This window comes from Micrasema longulum, unplaced genomic scaffold (assembly GCF_059751315.1).
Source record: "Micrasema longulum isolate JH-2025_06_02 unplaced genomic scaffold, ASM5975131v1 h1tg000551l, whole genome shotgun sequence".
NCBI lineage: Eukaryota > Metazoa > Arthropoda > Insecta > Trichoptera > Brachycentridae > Micrasema > Micrasema longulum.
Window position 1 is genome coordinate 175,240 of NW_028277747.1, and position 12,290 is coordinate 187,529.

The 12,290-nt window shown below is 32.1% G+C and overlaps 1 protein-coding gene across 1 annotated transcript in view; it reads right to left on the reverse strand.

The window, feature by feature from the left end:
* LOC148280687 (membrane alanyl aminopeptidase-like) overlaps positions 1-11,958 on the reverse strand; it is a 58,989-nt gene extending 47,031 nt beyond the window's left edge. Inside the window, exons 1-5 of the mRNA XM_088227994.1 lie at positions 11,935-11,958; positions 8,049-8,556; positions 6,359-6,514; positions 3,770-4,078; positions 1,576-1,759 (exon numbers count right to left, since the gene is read on the reverse strand). Of these exons, the coding sequence (XP_088084120.1) occupies positions 1,576-1,759; positions 3,770-4,078; positions 6,359-6,514; positions 8,049-8,554 (1,155 nt within the window). The 5' untranslated portion in view covers positions 8,555-8,556; positions 11,935-11,958. The remainder of the gene's footprint in view (positions 1-1,575; positions 1,760-3,769; positions 4,079-6,358; positions 6,515-8,048; positions 8,557-11,934) is intronic.
* Between the last annotated feature and the right edge of the window lie 332 nt (positions 11,959-12,290).

Below are 12,290 nucleotides of genomic sequence, written 5' to 3' on the forward strand. Positions count from 1 at the left end.
TCTTCTCTAAAACGTTCTCCATCCCTGTTGTAATTTGTTAAAAAATAAGTGGTTGAAAACAAGGTTGTTGAAATGTGGATCATTCATATTAATCAGTGACGTCGTTCAAAGTAGTCTGTTTGTACTTTAATATTTCAAATGATTTTTTTCGTACATTTTCAGGAAACTTTGACGTTCAATTTAATGCTCCAATTTTTACAGCGTGCAAAAAAACATTTATCCACTTTATCAAATTTCCCGTATAGCTGAAGTTCTTAATTTTGTAAATGTAAGATTAGATTATTATTATAATTATCTTTAAATTTCCTAACTCTTTGCCTTCATTTCACGCATGTAAAACCGCTTATTTGAAGGTTACTAGCCTACATTCATTTAATCAAGTCGCAGTGAAATGATTGTTAGATTAATTGTACTTCTTCTCCGCAGTCTCAATCCTGGGGATTGGTTTGCAGCTAAGTCCTGCATCTCGTCCTCCATTGGTCTCTATTTTCTGCAGCCCTCTTCAGCTCGACATATGAGGCGCAGTTTAAATCTTCGCACGCTAGCTCCAAATATTCCCGTCGGGGGCGCCCTCTATAATTGTCCCCTCAGCCATTCCCTCTATGATGTCGTGCAGGAGACCCTCATGGCGCATAATGTGGCCGATCCATCGGGCTCGCCTCTCTGAGATGGTTTTGATTAGGTGCCTACCTTTTTCGATTTTATTGAGAACCTCGTCATTAGTGATGTGGTCTCTCCAGCAAATTCCTATTATTTTTCTGTAGCACCACATCTCGAAGGCCTCTAGTCTTTTTTTAACTCTTTCGGTAAGGCACCATGTTTCACAACCGTACATCAATATGCTCCATACATACGTCTTGACAATACGTATTGTACTACGTTTGACAATTTCAACACTGAGGGTGAGCAACACTACTTTGCTATTATTTATTTTTTATTTATATATACGCCCAATGGCCATTTTTAAGGACATATTTTTACATAAAAAAATATTATAAAAAAAAGTAGAAAGGCTCAATGGTATGTAGTAAACTTTGTGCGAGTGGTAGCGGGAGAGAGGTGTTTATAATTGAATTTTATTCAGTGATCGTTTGTAAAAAAAACAACTTGTAATTAAAGAAATCAAGACTGGTATGTTTGTTGGCAGACCTAAGAACCCTGGGTATAGGGGAATGAAAACAAAAGTTAGTTCTATGGTTATCGGTATGGAAGAGTGAGGTTCGTCTGAGGTTTCTAGTTGGGATGTTTAATTTTATTGAGCTCAGTAGTTCAGGCGCATCAAAGAGTGAGTTGAGAATTTCAAATAACTAGAAGGTCGGATTTATTTCGACGGTCTTGAAGAGAAGATATATTTAAGGTAGTTTCTAACTCATTATATTTATATTGCCCTTTGGACTAGCCCAACCTCCAGCCTTTTATGGGAAAGGATGGCACAAAATAAACGTTTAGTTCATACCCAGAGACATCGGGTTCCCTGGACAATATGTAAAATTTAATTTTCCAATCATTCTGACTATTCAAATATGTATATACGAGTATGTTAAATCATAAAACCAAAATCAAAACTGTACATACCGCGTCAGGAAGCTTGAACTCGAAGAATGTTGCAAAGCCTTCATTTAGCCAAGTGTCACTCCACCAGTGACATGTCACAAGGTCGCCAAACCACATATGAGCAATTTCGTGAGCCATTATTGTACTGATTTGTTGCCTGTACCTTACTGAAGATTCTTCTTCGTGGTACATCAGGATTGGCTCTCTGCAACCAAAATCGGTTAAAATGTTCAGAAGTATTGATTTAGAATAAAAACAATGGTGATAAATGATTTCCTAGAAATTTAAGAGACAAAAGAATAGACGGAGGCGTAAATAGCGCAAGAAAAATTCCAAATCAGACAAAATGTTTCATACTACCAAGATTTTCGTCAAGAAATTTATTTCATTGGCTTTACATAATCACTGGATCTTTTTATTTTAGGTTTAGTTATATAAAAGATATCATAAATGGAACTTTATATCAATGCTAGTAAACATTAGTATTAAACCACATACCGACTTTCGATGTCTACCGGTTTCGAGACGTACACGTCTCTTTGTCAGGATTCAGGACACTCACTACACCAACATGCAAATACTAAAATTCACTTTCCCCTTAACCATTTCAATATAGCCCCCTTTTTGATTTAAAAATGAACCAATCGTGTAACTTTGAACTTCCTGCCCCTCCCCTTCCTAACCCGCTTTCCCAAATATTCTGCAACATATCGCCAAGTATTTTTAACCTAATTTTAGTCCCGTTTAGCCATTTTGGTGTTTGCCTCTCCTTTAACTCTGCATGTAATTTATGTATTTTTTCGTAAATACCATGTATACTACGGTAATGGTAAAGGCGAAAGTGTATTTTAGTATTTACATACTGGTATAGTGTGTGTCCTGACGAAGAGACGGGTACGTCTCGATGCCGTTAGACATAAAAGTCTGTAAGTGGTTATATACTAATATTTACTAACATTAATTAGAATTACAATATTTGATTTTGTCCAAATGTTTGTAGACAAAAGACTGGATTTTACCCCCTCAGGAGTCATTAAGATAAACAAATTAGAACAGGGATGGAGAATACCTTAAATAAGGGAATATGGAAGTCAAGTCATTTACAAGGCTTATGACCTGTCATTGACTGGTTTAAATGGCCACTTTACACACTGTGTATTCATCGTCAAACATTTACCATAGAATATTTATTTAAAACCACTTACCGACTTTTCTGTTACCGGTTTCGAGACGTACCACATGCCAAACCCACTATACACCTTCACCATAATTGTTGCACAAAAATATAAAACCAACATGCATCATCATCAATCCCTTTCCGCACCTAATAGTGCATAGGGCACTGCATTGGTACATCAATCGCAGTGTATCTTATTTTTTTTGTTACATGAAGGTAGATGATAAGTCTTATGCTTCAGGTACCAGTAAAAACACCCTTTAAAATAAATAATTTACTAAAACCATGTCGGGAATCGAACCCAAGATCTCTTGAATGGTAGGTAAACGCGCTGATCATTACATCACGAGGCCGACAAAAAAATTAAAAGGCAACTCTTACATGCGCTGATTAGATTATAAAAATATGTTATGTTGTACTAGAAATAGTTGAAAAATAAGGAAGAAATAAAAGAAGGGGCGTGAGTTTAATAGATATAGGGTGACCATTACAATAAAACATAGTATTATGTGCTATATTGAAAGGTTGTTTGACTATTGATCAAGGAAACATTATTTTTTAAAGATTTCCTAATGTGAAAAATTTCCGTATTTTTTACTTATAGCCCTTTATTATTTTTATGTAAAATTTTAATTTCTGTATCTTTATAAAAGTCACTTTTAAAATTGATAGGTGATTTGCGAATTCTAAGATTTTTTTTGAGAAGACACCTCATGTGTTCTTTATCACGAATAATCAGTGCATGTTAGGATTGTCTATTAAAATGCATGGCACGATGGTTTTATCTTTTTGTGCAACAACTATAGTAAAGGTGTATAGTGGGATTTACATGTTGGTTTAATTGGTATCCTGACAAAGAGACGAGTACGTCTCGAAACCGGTAGACATAGAAAAGTCAATTAGTGGTAGTATACAAATATTTAATAACATTATAATTATCATTGGAATAAAAATCTTGATCGGAATATTTCTTAAAGCTTCACCTGAATTTTTTATACATGTTTTCTGGATGGAAGCAGGCAAAAATATGAATTTTACCTGTATGTTAGCAAGCCCCAGTTTTCCATGGCCCCTGCGCTAAAATCAGGTAGACCAGCTTGGTCCATCTTTATATGAGTATCCATAGTATAATATCCCACACCAGTATAGTTATCCATGGCTTCTACCAGACCACGTCCATTTTCAAATGGATATTTTCCCATGGTCTTAGCGCCGGGTCGAGCCCAAATTCCAAAGGTTTTGTTCTCATTGCCGGCAGCAGCTTCGAACTCGGAAACGATAAACGCGACGAGATAGGTAGACATAATGGGAGTTTTGTAAAATGTTTCAGTGACTTCTGATGCAGTCCTATAAAAAAAAAGTTCAATATGGAAGAAAAAAATAAAATAAACAAACGCCTTAAAAGCAACCTTTGAAACAAATGAACCATAGGGTCTGGACACATCACTACGGCACGGCGGCGTGCCGCGGTACGGTGCCGTGTACTGTACGCCGCGCCGGCCCACGGCACGGCGCACTATGGAAAATAAAGGTCGGTTTCGGATCAAAAGTCAATAACTCTTTTATTTTTAAATGTATATTTTTGAAAAAATACACCAATATAAAATAGTCTTAAAGGCTTGAAATGAAATAAATTTAAATATGATATTTTTATTTTCACACAATAAAATATAAAAATTATATTAAAAACATAAAAAATGGCGTTCATTTGAACTAATTATTATAATATCGATGGGTTATTGAACATTTATCGTGTATCTGTAAAATTTGAAAAACAGCACTTAAAAGTCTACATATATTTTCATATTATTTAGAGTTAAAACATTATATTATAATAATAATAGAAAAAAAAAAGTAATATTAATTTACATTAATTAACACAAAACTATAAGAAAAATATAGACATACTACTACTACTACTACTTTCCCTTATCCGCAACCAATGGTGCATAGGACACTGCATTGGCACACAAAGTGTATCTTGATAGTTTTATCAACTGAAGGCAAGATGATCAGTTATACATACATATTATTCACCTTGATATTAACCTACATAGCTCGTAACATAAATCAATATCAAAGAAAAACATTTTATTGTATTTTCCTACATTTCTCAATTCTTAAACAAGTAGTCGTAAGAAATATTTTGAAAAATTAGTTAATATCAATAAACTTGTGTTTTGGTGTATTTTGTAAAGCCCTATGCATCATTGGGTGCGGATAACGGAAAATAGTGATAAAGGTCAGAAAATGTGATAAAGGTCAGAAAACCAAAAAACCGTTATCTATGGTGGTTTCAAATATATGACTCAAATGTGAAACGTAACCTTTTTCCCGGGACGTCGGTCGTAGGTGCCTTATGCGCCAGCTCCGGGTCCCTCAGGGTCCCGGGAAAAATGTTACGTTTCACATTTGAGTCAAATATTTGAAACGGCCATACATAGCGGTTTTTGGTTTTCTGACCTTTATCACATTTTACAAAATAACTTCGTGATTAGCAAATTTTAGCAGCTAACTTTTATAAAGGTTTTTTATAAATACTTACACTACAAAACAACATGAAATGTAAAGCGTGGGGAGACCTGGGTAACTTTAAAAAGTCTCGATGAACTTATTTTTTTATGTTTTTTTTTTTTTTTGTTTAATTATTTCAATGTTTATATAAAGCAAAAAAATTAAGTATTTTAGTTGTTTTATAATGCTTAAAAAATGAACTTTTCAGATATTTATAATACTTTGTATAATTTCCTTCAAAGTTCAATAAGAAGTTAACTTTTAAAGTGATGAAGTTAACAAATTTAAAATGGTATCTGTAAAAAAATACAGTTTTTTGCATTGAGAATATATATATATGATATTTATTTAATTAAAAATTCTATCATTTTTTATAGTTTGACTATATAACTATTTAAAAAATATATTGAAATGTGTCAGTAGCAACTTTGGTAAAAATCACTTATGATATGCCGTTGTTCTACCATTTTCCATAGTGCGGCGGATCCACTCGGCAGTAGATTTTTCTCAAAATATTCGCATCTAATCGTAATTAAATGGTTCGTACTTAAACTTGTAGTTTTTGTCTAGATATTTTTTATTTTCTTTTATTCAGAAAACATTCAGTACGGTTTCAAAGTGCATATAGCGCTCCACGCGGCCGTGTTTAGCACTATTAATTACTAGAACAATTTGGCCAGTTGATATTTCAATTAAATACCTAAAATCGACTGAATTCATAGTGCTATTTTTTATTTATTTTTTAACGAATAATATATTAAAGTAATGGACAATATTTATTTATAAAATAATATATCACGAAGTTACATCGTTTCAGTTGATTTAATGGATGAGAGTTGTTGTATCACCCAGAACCACAGAAAAATATCAACTTATAGTACATATTACTAACATTATATTATGTACCTCCAATGTAGGTACATTATATGTTTTTTTTATAGCTTACCTCTAAATAAAATCACCATTTGCCACTGAAGCATACCCTGGAGAAACTCGGTCGGGTAGAGCCAAGGATAATACCCACACTCTCTCATGTAGAGATATCTCATGACGATGATGATTGAATTAATTTTGACGATAGAAAAACAATACTAAAAGAAAAAGTAAACTTACTCGGCTGTGGTTTCGATTGGCATATTTGAGAGTGAGGGCTTAAACGACTTAGGCCTTGTTATGATAATAGTGAATGTTGCCTTGTACATAGGTTCATCGAAGCAAGGGAACACTGTTCTGGCAGAAACTGGTTGCATTTGAGTTGTCCCAAGCCACCTTAAATAAAACTTATGATTTTAAAAATAAAAACATCATTTCTCACCATTGCAGAGTCGATCATCGAGGTATATTTTTTAATACGCTACTCTTATTTCAAATTTCAGCCATATCTCAATCATTTGAATTATGTTTCTAAGATATGCCAGCATGGAAGCACAATTTACGTCTGAAGTTCGGAATTACCAGATAAGATTTCAGCATCGATGATGGACGTGCGTGGCTGTCCCTATACGACGATTAACGAGGGCAACTATTTTATATTTGTAATGTTAAATAAACTAGAAATATAACTTTTTTTTGTTACAATATGATATTGTAGGGTGGGGTGGTGCATATGCCAATATTTTAAACCCTCTTGAAATAGTACAAAGAAATATTATTAAAGTAGTTCTAAAGAAACCCTCAACATTCAATACGGAAAGTCAATATAAAATATTTAATGTTCACACAGTAGACACTCTTTATAAAATAAATTCTATTATAAAAATTTATAAAGAAGAAAAAATAAAATAATTTAAGATGAATAAGTCACTCAGATATCAACATAATTTTAAGATTCCTAAATTCCACACAAGTCATGGTCAAAATAGCTTTGTCTTCAAAGGTCTTAAAAATTAGAATAATCTTCCCAATGAACTAAAAACTATAACAAATAATATATCAATAAATAAATTTAAAGTAAATCTAAAGAAATTCTTTGAACACGTGTGAAAACTACATTAAATATAAATTAGTATGAATGTATTATGGTTTTTCTTTATATGACCTTTGTTTTTTTTTCCTCGTGGACTTGTATTTAAAATTATATAAACTCTTATAAATAAACAACTACAACAGTGTAAGTCACTCTCCAAGCACAAAAGTTAGTATATTTTATCGGAGAGTTACAATGATAACATTTACTAGATGTGTAAAAGTAGATATGTATAGAATTTTAAAAAAACATGTATCTTTTATGAAATTTATTGATAAAATAAATTAATAAAAAACAAACTAACACCATTTTCGGACAAAGGGATTTTAAGTATTATTCTATTAAAATCTATAACATATTTCCACTATCTATTAAAACAATAAGTAACGAGCAAATAATCAAAAACGCTATAAAAAATATATAGTGGAGCTAGGTAGACGTAAAATGGGTTGTCTCATTCGCCCAAACCAATATTGAATCAACTGCTCCACAAGAGTATAGCTCATGTTAAATTTTTGTTCGTTCATTGTGCGTTTTGCAATATAAATAATATAGATGTACATAAATTAATTTTAAACATAAATTCGTATTGTTAAAAACTGTCTGAACGTTTTGTTCATTTTCTCTGTTTTAATTTTGTTTATTCTCAAATGTAAAAATATTTAAAAAAATATATTGTCGAGTGTCCTCGCTACGGATAAACCCAGAGAGGTCACGTTATTTTTATTATTAATTATAGTTTGTATGAAAAAAATATGAATAAATTAATAAGTATATAAATAAATCATCAGAATTTGAAATGCCATGAAAATATAAAAGTTTTAACAAACAACTTACTTGGTCACGCCATCTTGAATATAAGAGCTTCTATAAAAACCACTCATATCATCCCGGATTTTCCCAGTGTACGTTATAATAAGTTCATACGTCCTCGAAGGATTTAAACTCTCACCCAGATTTAGATATAAAAAATCGTACAGTTGGTTTTGAGGAGTACTTGTGATAGCTATTGGACGAGCTTCTCCAAGAACTGTTAGGGACATCTGCGTTATTGTGAGATCCTTGGCGTGGAGAGTGATCACCCTGCTAATAGTTTTGAGAGGCGTAAACGTTATCACTGTTCGTCCATCGAAGGTGAAACTCTTCGAATCTCCTGTTAGGAAATATGGTTTTATAGAGATGATGTAGGAAATAGGAGTGAAATCTTCAGGTAATCTGTACTCAGGGCTTAACACTCTTCTGAATGTCGTGTCTTCCGGAGCATCTAAGAAGTCTTCATATACTGGATGGGCACTGCAAAAATGCAACGCCAGCGCAAACACGAGCAACTCCAACCGCGTCATATCTTAAACATCAAAACAAACACAGAATTACGAATAGTCCAGAAGGAGCGTAGAATCATATTTGAATACATCGAACTGTGTCCGAAAATCCCCCCACTTTGCCCCACTTTCGCCGCGCGCATTCGTGAATTCGCCACGTTATGTTGCCAGATGGGAAAAAATATAATCATAACACAAATGTAAGGTAAAAAAAAAAGCAATTTGTTAAATTCTCTTAAATTTTATTGTGCACGCGGAAATATTGATTGACACAACAGAGTAGATAAGGAAAGAGTCATTAAATAAGAGTAATTGAATCCATGAACTTTGAACTTGAAATGTCAAACAAATTATATTTTACATAAAACAGATATTTTTATATCATGTTAAATAATATTTGATGTTTTAAAGATAATGTTGGTCAAATGTTAACGATAGAGTTGTTTAATCCGAGATCCAATTTTCATTAGTTCTCTCATTGGATTGGAAGTAGGGTAAAAAAAAAATCCTGGCAACACTAACGAAATATTCATTTTTTTTCTTCGACAATCTGACAGATGGAAAAATAATTCAATATTTAGGTAATGGTAAAGGACACAAAACGGCAAAGTTGAATTCAAATCAGGAGTTGCGTACTGAGCGACGTCTTCAAAGAAACTAATGGGTCAAAACGTAAACCTACTCATTTATGAGTAGTTGAGTCACCTTCTGTTTGATGTGCGTATGCGGTTTCTGGGCTATTCTTAATTCTATGAAAACAAATTGAAATCTGTTTAAGTATAATCCCTAACAGATTACATTCATTTAACAAAATATTTTTTCTTTTTTAAATTCACATTCTACTGTTATTGATAATATATTAAACATATTTTGTAAAGGTTGTCTGAGTCTTTTGTTTAGTTTTGTCTGGGTTTATTGTATAATTTCAGTCCTAAGTTTATTAGTATCGACTGTCTTCGTCTCGTTTAAGAATGTTAAATATTATATTGTTGCGATATTCTCGTATTGTGCCCATATTTACTAATTTTTTTTTCAAGTTTTGGTATTTTGTCTACAATTACATCAGTGGCTTAGTTATGAATACATTTGAAGGATTCTGGTTGAAATAATTCAGTTTTTTTTATTTATTACAGAGTTGCTGTTAAGTAAGGGAGATCATTTATTAACTTTAATTAGTTGCGTAAAGCATATTTAGGTATTTACATATCTTTCAAACTTTAGAACTTTTTCCGTTTTTGGAACCAATTTTTGATTTTGAAAGAAATATTCGATAATATCGTTACTTCACTAATTAAATTATTAATATTATTTGTCTATGTCAATTGTCAGTCTATTGCTAGTCCTAGGTATTTAACATGTTTAATTTCGATTAATAGTTTTGCAATTGTATAAGCATCTATTATGTGACATTTATTTCTAGATTCAAAATGGATAGTATTATTTTTTTCAATAAGTTTGCGTTTGTTCATTTGGTCAATATAGTTAGGTCTTTGTTTTTGTTATTGTTTGTTAGTACGTCAGTTTGATTTTGATAGAATCTTCATCATCATTCCCTTTCCGCACCTAATAGTGCATAGGGCACTGCATTTTTGTTACATGAAGGTAAGGTGATCAGTCATACGCTTCAGGTACCAGTTTAGGGAATATGAACTATTCTAGTTAGTCTTCTTTGTTTATTCTCAAATGTAAAAATATTTTTTCAAAAAGTATTTTTTTAAGTGTCCTCGGCATGGCCAGTGAGGTTACATTATTTTTATTATTAATTAAAGTTTGTAAGATAAAAAATATGAATCAATAAATATGAATTTTCAATTATTTCTACATAAAATTGTATTTTATTTTATGGACAATTGACCTCTGCTACCTTCCAATTGTAATTAACGCCATCTTCATTGGTACATACCAAGACGGTATATTTAACTTTTCTACTACATGTACCTTCCTCGGTGTGGTGAATTTTGATCTACCGACATGTCGTTGTGCGTTTTCATTGCGTCATATGGTCGCATTCAACCAATAAGTGACGTTGAAACTTTACTCCGCGTTTGATGCTAAATTAAAAAATAAAGTATTTCTCAACAATATTTTGAGTTTGTCCAAATTTTCGTAGACAAGTACTGAATTCAACTCCCTGAAGAGCTGTTTATATTAAAATATTACAACAGAGATAAAGAACATTTAAGAGAAGGTAATATAGAAGTCCAGGCATCTACAGGGCTTATGACCTGCCAATGGCTGGTTTAAGCAGCCACTTTACACACTGTGTAACATTCACCATTTTGCCTATGTTTGAACATCCATAAGTCTTCAATTCTTCAATTTGTTGATTTTAGTGAAGTTAAAGAGCTGAAACCTTTATTGTTGTGAAGAGATTCATTTGACTGAATTATTTCACATACTAGGTAATGCCTGAAAACAATTTTCCAGTGTGAAATCCAGTCTAGTGAAATCCAGTCTTTTGTCTACAAACATTTGGACAAACTCAAATATTGTAATAAAACCAACTGGTCCAAAAAGACGTTTAAAAAATTGGAAAATTGTTTTCAGGCGTTACCTAGTATGTGAAATAATTCAGTCAAATGAATATTTTCACAACAATAAAGATTTCAGCTCTTTAACTTCACACTGAAATCAACGAATTGAAGAATTGAAGAAATGTGGATGTTCAAACATAGGCAAAATGATGAATGTTACACAGTGTGTAAAGTGGCCACTTAAACCAGCCATTGACAGCTCATAAGCCCTGTACATGCCTGGACTTCTATATTACCTTCTCTTAAATGTTCTTCATCTCTGTTGTAATAGGTAAAGTATTTCTTTTTCGTATTTTAAATAGGCGTTTGTTACCACAGGCTAGGAGTTTTATCAAAAGTGCTCACTTTAAAGCCATAAAAAAAAATTAAAAATCACAATAAAAGCAAAAAATACTCGCTTGAACATGATTTTTGTATGACTAGATTTGTGTACCGTGAAGTAGTTGAACCCTCGGTACATGCTAATGTATTTAAAAACTGAAAGATTTAAGGTCAGTAGTATATCTTCATGATCTCTCGGGAGAATATATCTTCAACTACTCGTATGACGTCATTATGAAGGTATGTGACTTTAGTGCGCAGATATTTGTAGTGTGGTGAAGGCGTCTTCTTGGAGCGTATTAATGTAACTACCGGAAACTTAAGAAAGATAGATAGTCGGTAACATATCTTCGTAATCGCTCGGGAAAATTTGACTTTAACTTTAACGTCATAATGAAGGTAAAACTTTCGTATCTCCTGATTGTAATTGCTAAAGTAGCCATCTAGTCGAAAACACGGGATTCTATTTCTGTATATTTCACACAGAACTCTCAAAGATAATATCATTATTTTTTTGCTTCTAAATAAAAAAAATTGGAAACTCACCGGAATGATGAACAGCTCTGTTGTAATTCCCAAAATTGTGTAAGGTATTTTGCTTAATCTATTTATCATTTTAATCGTAATCAGTAGATAATTAGTTTAATTAAACCGAGGATTAATAACTCATAAAATTAACTTCTTGGAAACACTCGTTTTTTTATTTTAAAAAAATAAATAAAATTTATTTATTTTATTTAATTAAATCAAAATCTTTGAAAACATGCATCTTGATTTTATGGTTATTTAAAAATTTTCGTTACTTTTACTTCTATTAAGAAAATTTAAAAAAAGTAAATAACAACAACAATAATAATTAATAATTATTTTGTAAAAATAAAATCACATTGACCCAGTAGCTA